Source organism: Arachis stenosperma, chromosome 6 (assembly GCF_014773155.1).
Source record: "Arachis stenosperma cultivar V10309 chromosome 6, arast.V10309.gnm1.PFL2, whole genome shotgun sequence".
Classification (NCBI taxonomy): Eukaryota; Viridiplantae; Streptophyta; class Magnoliopsida; order Fabales; family Fabaceae; genus Arachis; species Arachis stenosperma.
Window position 1 is genome coordinate 126,959,679 of NC_080382.1, and position 17,058 is coordinate 126,976,736.

General features: G+C 31.6%; 1 protein-coding gene and 2 long non-coding RNA genes across 6 annotated transcripts; 1 reads left to right on the forward strand and 2 right to left on the reverse strand.

The window, feature by feature from the left end:
• Positions 1-7,544: 7,544 nt before the first annotated feature.
• LOC130936708 (uncharacterized) lies at positions 7,545-9,234 on the forward strand. 2 transcript variants are annotated; one of them, XR_009068160.1, is made up of 3 exons: positions 7,545-7,806; positions 7,962-8,213; positions 9,048-9,234. It is a non-coding gene; the product is annotated as an uncharacterized LOC130936708 (long non-coding RNA). The 2 variants fall into 2 exon arrangements; XR_009068161.1 differs by having other exon boundaries at positions 7,971-8,213.
• On the reverse strand, positions 8,826-11,819 carry LOC130936707 (uncharacterized). Of its 3 annotated transcripts, XR_009068159.1 has the most exons (4): positions 11,180-11,819; positions 10,576-10,722; positions 10,087-10,385; positions 8,826-9,402 (listed from the first exon to the last, which is right to left on the reverse strand). It is a non-coding gene; the product is annotated as an uncharacterized LOC130936707 (long non-coding RNA). The 3 variants fall into 3 exon arrangements; XR_009068157.1 differs by having other exon boundaries at positions 8,826-10,385; XR_009068158.1 differs by having other exon boundaries at positions 8,826-10,388.
• Positions 11,820-14,592: 2,773 nt separating this feature from the next.
• Positions 14,593-16,616, reverse strand: LOC130934574 (uncharacterized). Its single transcript, XM_057864132.1, has 3 exons — positions 15,302-16,616; positions 14,841-15,242; positions 14,593-14,744 (listed from the first exon to the last, which is right to left on the reverse strand). Exons 1-3 carry the CDS (start codon positions 16,614-16,616, stop codon positions 14,593-14,595), a joined length of 1,869 nt encoding a protein of 622 aa, XP_057720115.1.
• Positions 16,617-17,058: the final 442 nt, after the last annotated feature.

The window sequence follows — 17,058 nt, forward strand, 5'->3', positions numbered from 1 at the left end:
GAAGACGAGGAAGTCCAGTCCAGCCCAGCTCATTACTATCAAGACTCTCAAGATCCATTTGAAATGTAGTAAGAACTGTATGTGAAATCAATGTAAAAGCCCAATCATAAAGAAAAATGATCTCAAAAAAAAGAGAAAGAAAGGGGGTAAAAAGTAAAAAGTAAAAAGTAAATAGTAAATGTTGGCAAACAGTAAAAGCGAACAGTAAATGTCGGCAAACAGTAAAAATAAACAGTAAATGTCGGCAAAACAGTAAATATCGGCAAACAGTAAAAGCAAATAGTACTGTCAGCAAATAGTACCCAAATAGTAATCATTTGGGGTCTATAAATACCAAAGGCATCACTCATTCAAGGGCATCAAAAACTTGAAAGCTCAAGAAATCTCTCTACTCTTATATCTTCTTACTTCATAAATTCTCCAAAAATTTGTAATCATATTCAAGAAGTATATCAACTTTACAAGCAATAAAAGTACAAGTTCATCTTTGTAAGCTTACTATCTTTCTTTTCTTTATCTTTCTTTTCTTTATTCTCTTAGTTATTATTTTTATAACATGAAAGAGTTTTATAAAAGGCTTAAATCTTTAAAGTTAGTTAGAAGAAATATGAAAATAAGAGTAATGGCAATAGAAAGGAAAGTAAGAGAATTAATAACTGAATTTTTAGAATTAAAAGTAGAAATAAAAAAGATGGACAAGAAAATAATCAGAACCAAAAAATTTCTACAACAGATTAAAACCATAAAATCAGTAAAAACCGTTAGAAAAACCATTAAGAATCAACGCATTCATCATGTTAGAAGGATGCATTATTTTCATATACAAAGTATGAGGCGTTTTTATGAAATACAATCACGAATACACTAATATAATGTCCAAATGATGCAAGGTGATCCTTAACCTTCTTTACAAGTGCAAGCTCAACCTTTACAAGAACCTTTACTACAAGAACCTTTACAAGAGTCTTTACAAATATATATATATATATATATATATATATATATATATATATATATATATATATATATATAAACTCTAATAGCTTTTACGTCTTCTCTCTCCAAACTTAGTCTCGGTGCCTCTCTGTCTCTCTAAACCCCCTTCTCTATCACTGTCTCTCGCTAGTCGCCGTCTCGGCGCCGCGCCGCTCACCCTCTTTCCCAATCTAGTTTATGACATTCACAGTATTCAAACATGACAGATATAGAGCTCAAAATCTCAACCTTTTCTGTTATTGTCTCTTGCCAGCTTTCATTTCGTTGTTGCGCTACTCGCCGGCCTCCATCTCGTCACCGCGCCACTCGCCGTCCTATATCTTATCGGTGTGCCACTCGCCGACCCCTCTGCGTCACTGTATCGTCTCGTTTCTCACCCTCACTGCTCGCTGCTGCCTCCTTCTCTACTTGTTGCCGTCATTGCTCGTCGTCTACGCTCTTTTCTTGTCTCCTATCTGTCTCCCTCTACCTCCTTCTTCTCTTCCTTGGCCCAGTTCTCTTTCTCTGCATGTGGCAGCCAATGTGAGTTTTTAAAATTTTTTTAGGTACTCAATCATTATTGTGTAATATTTTGGGTGATTGTTGCTACTGATCCTGTTTTAATATAACTACAATTAGGGGTGGCAAACGAGGAAGCTCGCCCCGCCCCGCCCCGCCTAATGAGGACGTCCTGAATTCTTCTCTCGCCCCGTCTAATAAAGGCTAGCGAGCCAAACCCGTCAAATCTTTTTTTAAATCATTAAATATTAAACAATATTCACAACCATTTCAATAAATTTATAATTTCTAAAGAAATAAAAAATTATAATTTATAAATTCACAAACATTAAAGTCTTTATAATTATAAATATGTAATAAACATAATCATAAATCAAGTTTTTTGAAACAAAATAATAAAACTAATATTGTCCAAAACATATAATTAAACATCTTCAAGTTTATAATCAATCAAACATAAAATATAATCCAAAATATAACTTAGAACATCTTCAATTATTATCTTCATCCTCTTGTAAATCAATAACTTCATAAAAATTTGTACAAAATGGCCCTGACAAAAAAAATGTTTGGCCTTCCAAGAAGCTCGCCCCACCCCACTGAAGCCAGCCAAAGTCCACGAATTAGGCGGTGCGGGTTAGGCAGACTTTTTAAGTCTAGCGGTTTTAAATTTCCAACCCAACCCGTCTTTTTTAGCAGGTTACGCGGGTCAGCCCGACAGATTTCGACCCGTTTGCCACCCTTAAGTGCAAAGGTTGATTTTTGTTATTTTTTATTCTGTAATTGATGTTGATTTTTTTCTTGGTTGTTGCTATTTGGGTTGATGATACTTGCTTATTAGATTGATTGATCTTTTCTGATTGTTGCTGGATTTTTTTTGTGATCTTTTGTGATTATCATAACCCTAAAACAACAATCTTTGATCTTTTCTGATGATGCTATTGTTATTGCTGATGATTGAATTTCAAAGAGTTAAAATAGAGAATGGAGTTGAAGAAGAAGAAAAAGAAATTTGATTGTCACTGGATTTTTTTTTTTGTGATCTTTTCTGATTGTCATAACCCTAAAATAATAATTTTTTATCTTTTCTAATGATGTTATTGTTGATATTGATTGAATTTGGAATAGTGAAAATAGAGAATGGAAAAGAAGAAGAGAGTAAGAAAGAGAATCTGGTAAAGATAATTTGTGATTAGGGTTTTTAACCTAATAATAGGGATCAAATTGAGTTAAAAACTTGTATGTATCACGTATATATTATTCCTGTAGTCCATTGTGGCATCTCCGACACATGTCATCACTCATTTTTCAAATATTCGCTAGAATATATCTTAAGGACAACCGTCGTTAAGTTCAGCGACAAATTTAGAGCAATTTTAAGTTTAAGGATGAGTTAGAGGTTTGATTGCAAGTTCATGGACCACTTTAAAATTTAACTTTAAGTTTTTTAGATCAAGATTATCTAAAGCAACAAAATTGATAAAATAATAAAGTAAGAAATTAGTTACTTTTAAATTAAAATAATGAGCTACATATTTTATAAAAATTACAAAGTTAATACGATTAACTCTTTACTTTATTACTTTATCAAATTTTTCACTTCAAAAAAAAATTCAAATTCAAATTATTTTACAATTTCATATCCATGACAAGCAAATTTTACACGGATGTGAACAGCTACATTTTTATTTATTCATTCCAACCATTTAAATAAAGGAAGAGGTCCACTACAAGATTCTTGTTATTTTGTGACGGTTTTTTAAGATTGTGGCAGTTTTAAACCCCCACAAAAAGGGTTATGCCAGTTTTTAAAATTTCCAAAATTTGAGGTGTCACAAGCCTATGTGTGGCGGTTTTATAAAATTCTCAGGACGTTATTTAGTGGCAGTTTGTTGTCTATTCAGTGGGGGTTTTGAACTAATTTTTGTGGTAATTTTTCATAATTTTGTGGTAGTTTAAAACCTCCACAAATTAAATTTTTAATTAAAAAATTGGTCATTTATTGGTTTCAAACACCCCCACAAACCTATTAATATTTAATAGTTGCTAATATAAAATAATTAACTGTTTTTGTAAGAGTATCAACACATATTAGATAACATGATAATAAATTTAAATAATAATAAACACATCATAACAGTTTACAAAAATAACATACCAAAGATAATCTTTATACAAGAATACATCAACTAAAATTTGTTTAAAAATACATGAAATTGATCAAGATAGCAATGCAAAAAGGAAAATAATTAACTAAAACCGGATGAGGCTATTTGTGTGGGGTAATGCTACGATGCTGAAGGAAATTTTTTTCCTTAGCTGCTGAAACCATGTGGCTACGCGAAGGGATTGACGCGTGTTGTGATACTGCCAATCATCCTGTAAAGTGCTGCTCCATACGTAGAATTTGCAGAAATTATCCACAGAATTGTCGGTTGTGTTGATGGACGATTAACTAGTAATCCTATGAGTAATCTTGTGGGCTTTTTTGTCCGATATTTTGAAGAAATTTTTTGGTCTATGGTGTTGGGTTTTATTTTGTTGGTATGGTTTAAATGCTGTGTGATCAAAGGGATATGATACTAATAATGTTGTGCAGGAAGAATAAAATAAGATATGATCCCAAGGAATAATAATAACAATAACAGAAAAATAAAACAAAAAAATAACCAAAAAACACAAAAAGCAAGTACGTGGTAGGGTATGAACTATGATGCCATTGAATTGGGTTAGGTGGCATGAGTATTAATTATTTTTGTTTTTATTTTTTAATTAATGTAATTTTTTTAAATAATTTATATTTATAGAAAATTTAATTTAAAATTTAAACAGATGTAATTTAAGTCAACAATTTTATTTAATTTGGATAAACTAATCTTTTAAATTAAGAAGTTAAGCATATTTTTATTATTTTTAAATTAATGATATTCGAAAAATAAAGATGTCGAAAGAAAAAAAAAGAAGAAAGCACCTTCTTTAAAATAATAATAATAATAATAATAATAATAATAATAATACTAAAAGAAAAAAGTACAATTTGAGCTATACAGCTATTGTAACAGAGGAAGCTTCTTTTCAGATTTTTAACTCTTCTCAATTTTAGACAAAAATTTTGACAACTAAAATAATGACGGCCTAAATGTCTAATAAAAAATGTTTCATTAATTCATTTAAAAATTAAAAATAAATATAGTATTATATACAGTGAAAAATATATCTAATAAATAAATAAATAAATAAATAATATATAAATATAATACGATGATATTATATAATTGAGTTATTTTAAATAGTAACTAAGTTCAATCAAATTAATTTAATAATTTATGGGAGACATAAAAAAATAATAATTAAATTTAATTATAAAAATAATTTATTCACGTTATATATATATATATATATATATATATATATATATATATATTAAAAAATAACACAATATATATAACGTTAATTATTTAGTCGGTGTCAGGAATATTAAAAGTTTTTTTCTGATAAAATTCTTTTATTTAAGAATAACAATTAAAGGAATCGTTCTTCTATATATTTTAATATTAAAAATAAATTTTCGAAGATTTTTAATAATCGTTCTATTATAAATTTTCTATAAATGTAAATTATTAAAAAAAAGTTACATTAATTAAAAAACAAAAACAAAAACAATTAATACCCATCCCACCCAATCCAATTTAATGGCATTATAGTTCATAGCCTACCACACTTGCTTCTCGTGTTCTTTTTGTCATTTTTTTTGTTTTATTTTTCTGTTATTGTTATTATTATTCCTTGGGACCATATCTTATTTTATTTTTCTTACACAACATTATTGGCATCATATCTTTTTAATTACACAGCATTTAAACCATACCAATAAAATAAAAGCCCAACACTATAAACCAAAAAATTTCTTCAAAACACCGGACAAAAAAACCCACAAGATTACTCATAGGATTACCAACTAATTGTCCATTAACACAACCGATAATTCGGTAGACAATTTCTACAAATTCTGTGTATGAAGCAGCACTTTACAAGATGATTGACAGTAAAACAGCACGCGTCAATCCCTTTGCATAGCCACATGGTTTCAGCAGCTAAGGAAAAAAAATTCCTTCAGCACAGTAGCATTACCCATTTGTGTGCAATAAAATTATATGGTGAGCAACATCACCTATCTTAACACTTTGTACTCTCCTTATAAGCTACAACAACATTCCTAACTCTTACATACACGCTAGTAGAAGAGACTGAATATTCAAACCAAACAATTAATTGAGCAAAAGAAAAATTCAACAATTGCAAAAAGAATATTAAGAATAGACAATGTACGAATTACAAACAAAATGCAGTTAATTTCAATTATAATTACAATAAAAAATAAATTATGAATTAGTTATAATTACAAGAACAAATAAAAAGAAAAAAAAGGCCGAAAGAGAAAAGTAGCGATCGTTACCTACTTCAAATGGTGGCGATGGAGAGTAAGCTACGCAACGAGTAATAGGAAGTAAATAAACAAGATTGGATAAATAACTGGCAGAACACCTAAGAAATACAACATGCCTTTGGGTGCAGTGCATAAAGCTTACAGTGCCAAGGAATCAAAGATTGATATTAATAAATCTCAAATGAAAAGAAGAGGGGATTTAGCATGACAAGAATATATGTTGTATTTATTAAAAGTTTCAGAACATAACGAGCTTATAATATTCTAGTCGTATAATTATTCAACATTTTTATAGTGAAATCCATATTAACTTAACCACATTAAAAGCACTGCTGATTCATGCTTTGGTTTACCAAAATAACGGCTAATAGCATGACTATCATTATTTAACAAATACAATAATCGTACCTGAATCTTTCCTTTACCAAATGTTTTATGCCCCATGAGAATATCTCAACCATTATCGTGTAATGCACCAGCTAAAATCTCGCTGGTCTTGCACTTTTCTCATTGACCTATTATACAAAGAACATTTCAATTTACTAACAGAAGCAACAAAATTGAGAGCTCAGTTTTAGAGACAAAGAAAAAGATTACAAACAGGAAAGAAGGTAGTCGAAAAAAATCAAAACAAAAGAATGAGAATGATTCCTTCAGCCCGAACCTCGTTGACACAAGAATGGGCGCAGTAGCGAATAAAGAGCTATAAAAATAAACTAAAATAGAATAATCTTAGTCTTAAGTAATAACGGGTAACTACCAACAAATTTCTATTGAAATGTAAACATCCATATACCATCCCAGTTTTAGAAGCACCGGAAGCAAAAACAACACAAAAACAAATAGCAAGCATGCTTAGAACTAAAAATAGAAACTCAAAAGTTCTGAAATTCTCAAAGAGTAACAGAATCAAAATTGAGAATAGTTAATGTACAACAGAATTTCAGCTTATTACAAATAAATCTATAAGAAACCTAAAGATATATATGGCATGACTAGAGGTTTAAAACTTTTAAATTATTGGAATCAAATTGAAAATTGAGATTGATACTAACTGTGAGCAAAGAACAAAGACGAAAAGGTAAACCAAAAAGCAGTGCTGACCTGGCTCTTCCAATTGCCATGAAACTCTAGATTATGTTCTTTCTCAAGTAGCCAACACTACCAGAAATAGTGTAATTATCGACACAAAAAATCGACGGCCAAACTTTTCGTCGATATTTTTTGACGGCTTGTCGTCGATAAAATAAAAAAATATTAAAAATAAAATATTAAAATCGACGAGAATGTCGTCTATTATTTTAGCAATTTTCTAGCATCTTAACATTGTCCTCACATTGCCGACGAGATAGTGGGTGATAATTGTTTTTCTTTAAAATTGACGGACTAGTTGTCCATTTTAATAATTATAATATCGACAATTTTAGTCGTCGATAAATTTAAACGATGAAGATCTTCTTTTGAAACTAAATAAACAGTGTAGATTTATTATATAAAATAGATGGCTAAGATGTTGATTTTTGTTTTACCTAAAATTGACGAAATTACCGTCAATTTCTATCAACAAAAAATTATCCCGCATTTTCTACCCGTGTCCCTCGTTTTGCTCAATTCCCCAAACATTAACCCTAAACTTTTAGAGAATTAGAGTTCAGAGTGAGGCTATTGCTTCTTCTTCTTCTACAATGCTCCAACGCTTGAGAGTAGAGACCAGAGACAGAGTCACCATCACGAAGAGAGGCAGAAAATAGATTAGCAGAGCTTCTTCTTCTCTGACGCCTGAGAAAATCCGCCGTCCTCCACCGGAGAACAGAGCTTCTTCTTTTCCTTCTCCACCAAACCCGCCACTACACCATTCTCTTCATGTAAGTTTCTCTCTGTCTTTCTGATTATTATATTTATTTTTGCAGTTGTTGTATCTACTAGTTTTACCATAAAATTATGAATTTGCATTTGTTAATAATAATCTTATCTATATTCCTGAAACCTAGTTGGCATAATCAATATTACCGAAACCTAGTTGTTATAGGTCTTCAATTCAAATATTGATGAAGGAAGAAAGGCATGTAACTTTTCCTTCAGGCGTAGCTGCTTCTCCTACCGCAGCAAAAGCAGGCTCAACAGCAAGCACAGTCACAGAATATTCCCGGCCACCACCACCAGCAAACTTCGAAAAACGAGGAGTGTAGAAGTGTCGGTCCATCTTGTTGATTCCCAATTTTGACACATCTTACGCCTTCCTCTTTTTTTGCTTCAACAATTTTCATATTAGGTATGTTCTTCAACATTTTTTTGAGTCCATTAATAATAGTTGTTGTTGTACTCATCACACATTCACAATCTATCTTATAACCATGAAGTAATAAAAAAGTAATTAAGCCTTCATAGATTATTATTCCTTGGTTAAAGTTAAACAGTGGATGGTGATGTGCATTTATTGTGAATGATTTCCATGCTATTATTTTATGTGTGTATGTGATCGTAAATATTTGTTTGCTATAAGGTTTTTAAGATGTGTGGGGTCAAGTCTAGTTTGGTGGGAGAAGAAAGGAACAAATGTGAGTGTTAATGGTAGTAAGCAGAAGGGTAGGTTCAGGGGAATGGTCTTTTGAAAATGAGAGGAGATAAAGGCTTCTGTTAATCAATTATGAGAACATGAGCAGTTAATTGTCGCTTTGGGGTTGCCAGCAAATTAAAGCATATTTATTTATTTGTTTTCTGTGAAGGAGAAGTCTCATGCTTGCTGGTTTACTAAAATCTAGTTAGCATAATCAATATTCATGCCTTGCATGTGTTTGATATATTGACAAACACAACTTTTGTCCCACTCTTCAATTTTTACATGTGTATTTTACCCCTAACTTGCACCTGCTTCATCCTAACCTTGATAGCCAAATTAATGATTTCATTTCATAATTTCATTCATCATGTAATTGGAAAATTCTCAACCTATATTAGTTTCGCCTTAACTCTTTATGATGTTGAACTAGCATCAGATTATATCCTATTCCAAATAAAAGAACATAAGCATAATTCATTGCAACAGTTAATGTTCTGAAAATTATTAGATGGATGCCTTAATTTTATGACTAACATCTCGCTTTAGTTCATGGATCACATTCTACTTTGTTGCTCCATGATATGTATTCCCGGCAGCTTTTACATTTGCCAGAGTGCAATTGCAAGAGTTGAAGGAGAATCGTGGAAGGAAAGCACATAGATTGCACAAGGGCAGAGCAAGTTCTGAAGTCCCTCAGGATCCTATCACAGCTTCAGTGGCTTGAAATTACGACGATCTGTTGGTCCCTGCCACGACGCCTGTGGCAGTGCGCAATCCTCTCCTTGAGGAACAACAACGTGAAGTGCTCCTGTGGATGCTACAAGAGAAAAGAAAAATGAAACCTAGGGACCAGGCAGAGAAGAAACAATTCGATGAGGAAAAAGCCATTCTCAGAAGGTTCCTGCATGCAAAGTACATACCAAAGTTTTAATGTTTCAAGGCCAGTTCTATTACATGACCATATTAACAAAGTAGGGTTATTTACTTTGCTTTGAATATTTTGTATTATTAGTGGATCGCAATTTAAACAAATATAAGTCTGAGTTTAGTTATTTATCTTGTTTTGAGTATTTATGTTAGAGGATTATTTATTATTTTGATAAGTTTGTAAATTTATTATCTAATATTTAGTATAAATTATATTTAAAAATTTGTTCGTCTTGTTATCTAATATTTTTTATAAATTTTATTTTGGTATTTAAAATTTTATTTACATTAATTGTCTGCTATTTTTCAATAGAAAAAATAATTAAAAAATGTGGCTATTAAAATCGACGGTAAAGTTGTTGCTTTTTAAATTTAAAATAGACAAAAGAAAACAAAATATAGACAATGAATTTGTCGGTATTTTAATAATTAAATCGACGACTCTTTTGTCGATTTTATTGAATCAAATATCGACGGAAACGGTGTCAATTTTGTATAATAATATCGACGGCAAAACTGTCGATTTTATTAAGAAGATAAAATTCTCAAACTCATATTATAGACGGAAAGATTGTCGATTTTAATGAATTATTATCGACGGCCTGGTAAGCCTTCGATTTTATTAAAATTTTGAAAAATTGATAAGTTTAATAGCGACCTCATCCACCGTCAATTTTGCCATCGATTTTTAATATTATCGACAGCCTAGCCGTCGATTTGGCCATCGATTTTAACGGTGTTTCTTGTAGTGCAACCACCAGTATTGTATAGATCAAGACGGCTCATGTAACTATCCAAAAGTTTCCAGGTAAATGGCTCGGTGAACATCCATGCTGATTCTTCGGACTTTGCTAGAACTAACATTGATAATCTTGATTTTGCATATGGCACAGTGAAGTCCACATATGGCAATCTTTTCTCTAGTATGGTAATATCTCCAATAACAGCATCATAAGTCTTCTAAAAATAAAAAAAATACAAAAAAATAATAATAAGATATATGATTGTATTTAGAACACATTATAATTGTAACATTTTGATAAGTGAAATTGGAAATAATTGTTCATTGTAATAGACTTAGTCATATCAATATTACATCATAACATTTTTACATAGATGAAGGTAGAAAGAGAAGAATTATTATTACCTCAAATTCTCTAAAACATTAGCTAGCTCTATTGGAAATGTGCAGAAACTAGAAGTAAAAACAATTAGGTAAAAACCAAAAGGCGAGGATATTTCTCATTTCTTTGTCATTGAGTGACTCCAGTGATTTTTAATAGCAATGTTAGACCTGATTCAATGAAGATAAAATGAATTAGCAGGTTTGTTAAACATTAGGAAGATATCTATCTAGTTGGTTCAGAAAATGCATATACATTCATCATTTATTTTTAATCACTTACTATTCTTCAACTTTTCTTTGGAATGGCTAGTGATCTATTAGTCACAAAAAATAAGATGTTCACAAACTAAGCTTATACATAAACCACGGTGACTGAAGAAAGAAAATTAACAAAATTCAACAAATAGATAATTATTTCATATTCTGAAATCTGAATCGACAAAGTACTAGACACTTTATTTATAGATATATCTCAACACCTTGCATCAACAAAGGAGAATAGCCTCTAATGAAAAGATTTGAACTTAATGATCACCTAAACTGTGAACCCTAACATCATTATTACTTCATAAAGAAATCAAAATTTTCAATAAAGAATAATAATTTTCCATTTAACTCTATTTACCTTTATAATATATCAAATCAACTTAACTAAACCTCAATTCCTTTGCATTGACCTAAAAAATTTACAAAAGAGGAGTACATTAGAACACAAGAAGTAGGATGGTGTATAACTTCGAAAAAATATCATCAAATTATCACAACAGCTAATATCTTTTGAAAAATTTGAAGAACTGAAGAAAGCAAAGAACAAAAAAAAATTAAGAATAAATGCAGCTTCAATCGAAGGTTCCAGAGACTCCTGCTCGCTCGCGTTCCTGATCTCCTCAGCCAGCGCCACCGATTCTGCGCTTTGAGTGCTTCAAGCCACCGAAGCAAAAGCAGAACCAACGGCAGAACCCGTCGTGGAAGATGATGCAGAAGTAAAAATCTAAAGTATTAGCTCAACGATCTGAATAGAATCGTCACTGAAATACATGAGAGGCGAGAACTCCACGAATTCTCCACGATCACCTCGTCCTCCATTCATAGCTCCATCGACAACGCATTGATAGAAGAGACTTGTCGACAATGGCGGCAAGGAAATGAATGGCGGTGGCGATGAAATTAAGATTTTAGGGTTTCAAACCCTCCCTAGTTTTCTCTCTTGAAGAACTCTTGATTTTTTTTATTTTTGGTATGGGGCTATGGGCTTAGTGAGTATTTGTTTAGTTTGGGTATTTTTATAATTAATTTGGTTGAGAGTATTATAATAGTGGGAGTTTTTTTTAATTATTTAAAATTGTGACAAATAAAATTTACTATGGAGATTTTAATAACTCCCACTAAAAAATTTCTACAAATAAATAAGAATTTTATAGTGCCCTTGGTGGAAAAATGAAAGAGAGAAAAGAAAACCAAAAGAAAGAAAAATGGAAAAAGAAACAAAAGGAAAACAAATAATATGGAGTAGTTTTTAAATTCTAAATTCTAAATCATATTATTTTTCTCCGTATATGTTTTGTATGTTAAACGGCCGAATAAAAAGAAAAAATCTCTAACTAAGCCAATTTTTTTTTAATTTTAATTTTAAAATTAAAAAATTACAGTAATAGGATTTTTTTGTAACATTTATTTTTTAACTAGTTGATTGGAACTAGAATTAAAATATACACACTGTGAATCATTTAAATAACTAGCTAATTTAGTTTTCTATAAATTATAGTACATAAATTTAGAGTTATTTATGTTATGTGTTATGATATAAATTTATTTTATGTAGTAAATTTGTGTTTATTTCATATTGTGGATAGAAAATTTATTACTCCTGATATAATATAGGATGTACAAATGTAAATATGTAGGGGTGAAAACAAGTCTTAATAGAGAAAAATAGTCGAACACATACATGAGTATATTCTATCTATCTAATTATACATTCCTTTATGATATATACATAAATTTATTACCAAGTGAATTATTATGTTATCGTACGTGTTTCACATACGTAAATTAGTCTTGGAAACTCTAAACTTCTTAAACACTATCTAAAATCGACTTCTTAAATTCTCAATAACATTCTCCTTTGGACATAAATCCCAACTATAAGCTAAAGCAAGTAAAAAATGGAAAAAATTTACACGGTCCTAAGCAATCACAACACAATATCAAATATATGCAAATTATGGTATTCTTTACTATAGATTCGGATTTCAAAGAATTGCGGTCGAGACTAGTTATCCAACCTGATTTGGATGAGTTATCCGGCCATTACTAGGACGAATTATCCATTCTCACCAGAAAATCAATTTATACAAAAATCAACACCTCATATCATAGGTGCGAAGATACTACATCGAACCATAAAGTGATCCAATAACAAGTAGTGCTTCTCTCAGTCTCGTATTTCTAAAAGAACTAACATTGTATGACAAAAAAAATATTGTATTTAATATTTGTTATAAAGAATTGATGTGGTGCATCATCAATAATCTCTTTTTTAAAATTAAGGGCTCTGTTTTAGGATGCATGTTCAACGAAGTCCTAGTTTAGACAAACTAAATATTTCTCATAATAATCTTATAAATTGGCCCTTAAACAATAATAATTCATTGCCTAAACAATTATTAGGCACTAACTTCTTAACAAGTCTCTTGCCGTAAACCACATATCACATAAAATATGACTCCAAGATAACTCTTTTTATTACTCATGGTATCACCACTTGATCAAAGCTCAACATAACCTATAACAATTCAAGCTTACAAATTATAGTCAATGAAATGATTAAACGTGGTTAAATTATGTTTGTTTTCTTTTTTTTTTTTTGAAAAACTTTTGTTTTGTTAGTTAAAACAACTTCTGAAGTTATTAGCGTATATCTATTTAAAATAAAAATCTTGAGTATTTGATCATTCAGGCTATCCAAGTGTCAAGATTTTAGATCGCACATTACTATTCATGTTATGTATGTATGTATGCATGCTAATAATAATTTTTTTCGGATGGCCATCACACCTAATCTGTAAGCCTATTGTTTCTCCTACATATTCCTCTTTGGAGGGAAATTATGGAGGAATTTCAAATAAAATTTAATGTAATTACAATTTGAATTTCGAATGCACCCGCCTACATTTAGATATTGTTTATATAAGTACATATCACGTATAACAGAGTGTAGAAATATATAATCTAATATGGGTGAAAGGTGTGACTTTCTTGAAGAAATCTCCACAAAAAAAGTAGATTGGATCATTAAGGTTTATGTTGTAAGGATGTGGTATGGTCCTTCACGACCAAATAGCAGTAGTGAAGCTGGTGCTTTAGAGATTGGATTGCATGACTTGAAGGTGTGTTTAAACCATAATAACTTCTAAATTATTATCTAGAATTTGTTCAAACTATCATATAACATTATTATTATTTTATTGTTACTAGAGCAGCAGGATACACTGTACGATTCCAAAATCAATGGTACGACTGTTCTGGCCCATTCTGTCGGAGGGACAACTATATAGTATTTCTTCTTTTATAGTCCAAAAGAACAATATGTGGATGAAGTGCATCTCGCTTCAGTATAGGATCACATTATTACAAAGAAGCATGGTTGTTCATATCCCTTAACCGCTCTTTTTGTTTCAGCCAAGGTTGCGAGAACCGGATCGGTCAATAAACCGGTGAGGTCACTGGTTCAATGGTTCACTGGTTCGACCGGAGTTCAACCGGGGTTCAACCGGTTTAATTAAATATTAAATAAAATTATTAAAAAACTTAAAATAATCTTAAGTATATAAATTCAATGATCTCTAACTTAATAAAATTTGATATTTCACATAATAAATTATCCATTACTTAATATTAGAGGTTCACAAACAACTTCAAACATCAAAGTTTATAAGTAAACAAAAATTAAAACGTACATAATGACAAACCCATAATGTTCTACATTCAAAAGATACAATTACTAGCAAGTTTTCAACTAATCAAAGGTGCAACTCATCAAAAATCATAATTATCATTAAGTGTTCCAACATCTCCATCATAAACAGGTAATCCAAAGCCACCATCATCAGAAGTACCACCAAAAGAAGCTGTATTTGAAGAATTAGCAACATTAGGGAAATCCACATCAAGTTCCACATCTCCTCCATCTAATAAAATAAAATAGAAAACCAAGAAAAAATTAAAGTTACAACTTTACATCAAATATTGAGAGGAAATGAAACAAGTTTTGCTATTTCAATCACCTGTAGGATATGAAGGCATAGCATTATCCGTATAAATTAAATTTTCAATGCCTTCGATGTCTCCATTAGTAAATTCAGGATCACCTTCATCTGGCATTACCCAAAAATCTACTGTGTCAATGCTTTGAATGTCAATTGGATCATAATTCTTCTTCTTGCGATGCATTCTAGATTGAAGGCGTAGATTATAAGTGACATAAACAATGTCACTTAGCCTTTGATGCTCTAATCGGTTCCTCCTCTTTGAATGGATTTGTTCAAAGAGGCTCCAGTTCCTCTCACAGTCGGATGATGAAGATGTTTGATGAAGAAGACGAATTGCCATTTTTTGCAAGTTAGGAGCACTCCCACCATGTAGCCTCCACCATTCACTTACCAGAATATGTAATTCAACCATCAACTCTCATTCAATATTTAAAAAACATTCAAAGTAAATTGAATATAGAAATATAAATACTTACCAGGTTCAAGTCTCTTAATTGCTTTCAATGCACTTTTCCTTCCAAAACTTCCTTTTCGATCTCGATACAACTGTATCTCTTGTATTGCGGCAACCGAGTCATCGCAAAGAGTTTCAATATCAAATAAATCAAGCAAAGACCTCAATATATTTGCCTTCTCAACAAACCCCTCACTATAGAAGTAATCTGGATTCAAAAAGTATGCTGCTGCATGGAGGTCACGCTTCAAATGCTTATCCCACCGTATTTTCAAGATACTTGTATAAAGTGTGTATGCAGATTTTCTATTTCTAAACATTGTCTTGATATTAAGTTTGGCTCTTTGCATGCCCGCATACACGATACCCAGAGAAGGTTTCTCATCAGCATCAACAAGCCTCAATAACTTAATTAGAGGACCAACAAGCATAACAGTAGTAAAACAATCCTCCCAAAACTTACTATCCAAGATAATTGAACTAACCATCTTCCCATTGATACTCTTGGATAATTTATGAGAAGTGAAATATTTGTCAATCACCAATGATTGCAAGTCTTCTTTATGATCATATATACTTTTCAAAGTAATGAATACAGTAGCAAAACGTGTTACTCCTGGTCGAACAATTTCTTTCCATTCTTTTCTTTTTCTAAGCCATGACAAGAAAATCATATGATTGTAAACAAAGACAGTCACTTTTGAAGCACAAGAGGCAAGGTCAGCTATATGAGGAAGACTTGCTATGTCTTTCAAGATAAGATTGATGCAATGAGCAGCACAAGGAGACCAAAAAATGTTTGGATACTTTTCATGAATGAGTTTTCTAGCAGATACATAATTCGCAGCATTATCAGTAACCACATGCACAATGTTACTAGACCCAACCCACTCAATAACCTCAGTAAACAATTTAAACAAGGTATCGGCAGTTTTTATCATATCAGAAGCATCAACATACTTAACAAATGACATACCAGCAGGACAATAAACTAGAAAATTAATTAACGTACGCTGCCTTTGATCAGTCCAGCCATCTGCCATCAGTGTACAACCAGTCCTTTTCCACGAGCTCCTATAACCTTCCACAAGCAACTGACACTCCTTCTTAAGATCGGCCAGCAAATGAACTCTCATTTCGTCATACGACGGTCCCTTGAAACCAGGTCCAATTGCAGCAACGCCGTCCAAGGCAGGTTGAAAGTAAGGCGATTGAATTGCATTGAATGGAATCCGTGCATCAATGATCCATCTTGCAAGCCCCAACTTAACCTTGTGTTTAACTTGTTTACTGGCCAAGACACTTTTCAAAGCTGGTTGAGAGTCTGGTGTAGTCATTTCCTTAAAATAACTTCCAATTGGAGTAGCAGCAATCGCTCTTCTCTTTCCTTTGTCTCCCATGTTGCAGGAGCCGGAGGTTGTACAGGATTAGGCGCTTCACCCTCTTCTTCCGCTTGTGTTTCACTTTCCACATCATAACAATCAACTGTATATTTTCTTTTTTCTGCCTTATTTTTTTTGTTTTCCTCCAAAAGCCTTTTGAATTGAAGTTCAACATCTTCAGTTACTTTGTTACAAACTTTAATTTGTCCAGGGATCTTTGCAAGATGATATTTCATTCTATATATCCCCCCTCCATTGTAAGTATTCAAGCAAAAAATACATGTATATTGAGCCTTGTTATTTTTGTCATACTTCACTGTAAAATACTGCCAAGCTGGATCAGATTTTCCTCTGGATGAACCAGTTTGAGAATCTTGTGGCTGTGGGTTACTTTGTG

Bases quoted from the DNA above. Each gene is read 5' to 3' on its own strand.
- LOC130934574 (XM_057864132.1), bottom strand. From the start codon at position 16,616: ATGACTACACCAGACTCTCAACCAGCTTTGAAAAGTGTCTTGGCCAGT. The intron at 15,243-15,301 runs GTAAGTATTTAT...ATATTGAATGAG, and splicing joins AATTAAGAGACTTGAACCTG to AGTTGATGGTTGAATTACAT. The intron at 14,745-14,840 runs GTGATTGAAATA...TTATTTTATTAG, and splicing joins TATGCCTTCATATCCTACAG to ATGGAGGAGATGTGGAACTT.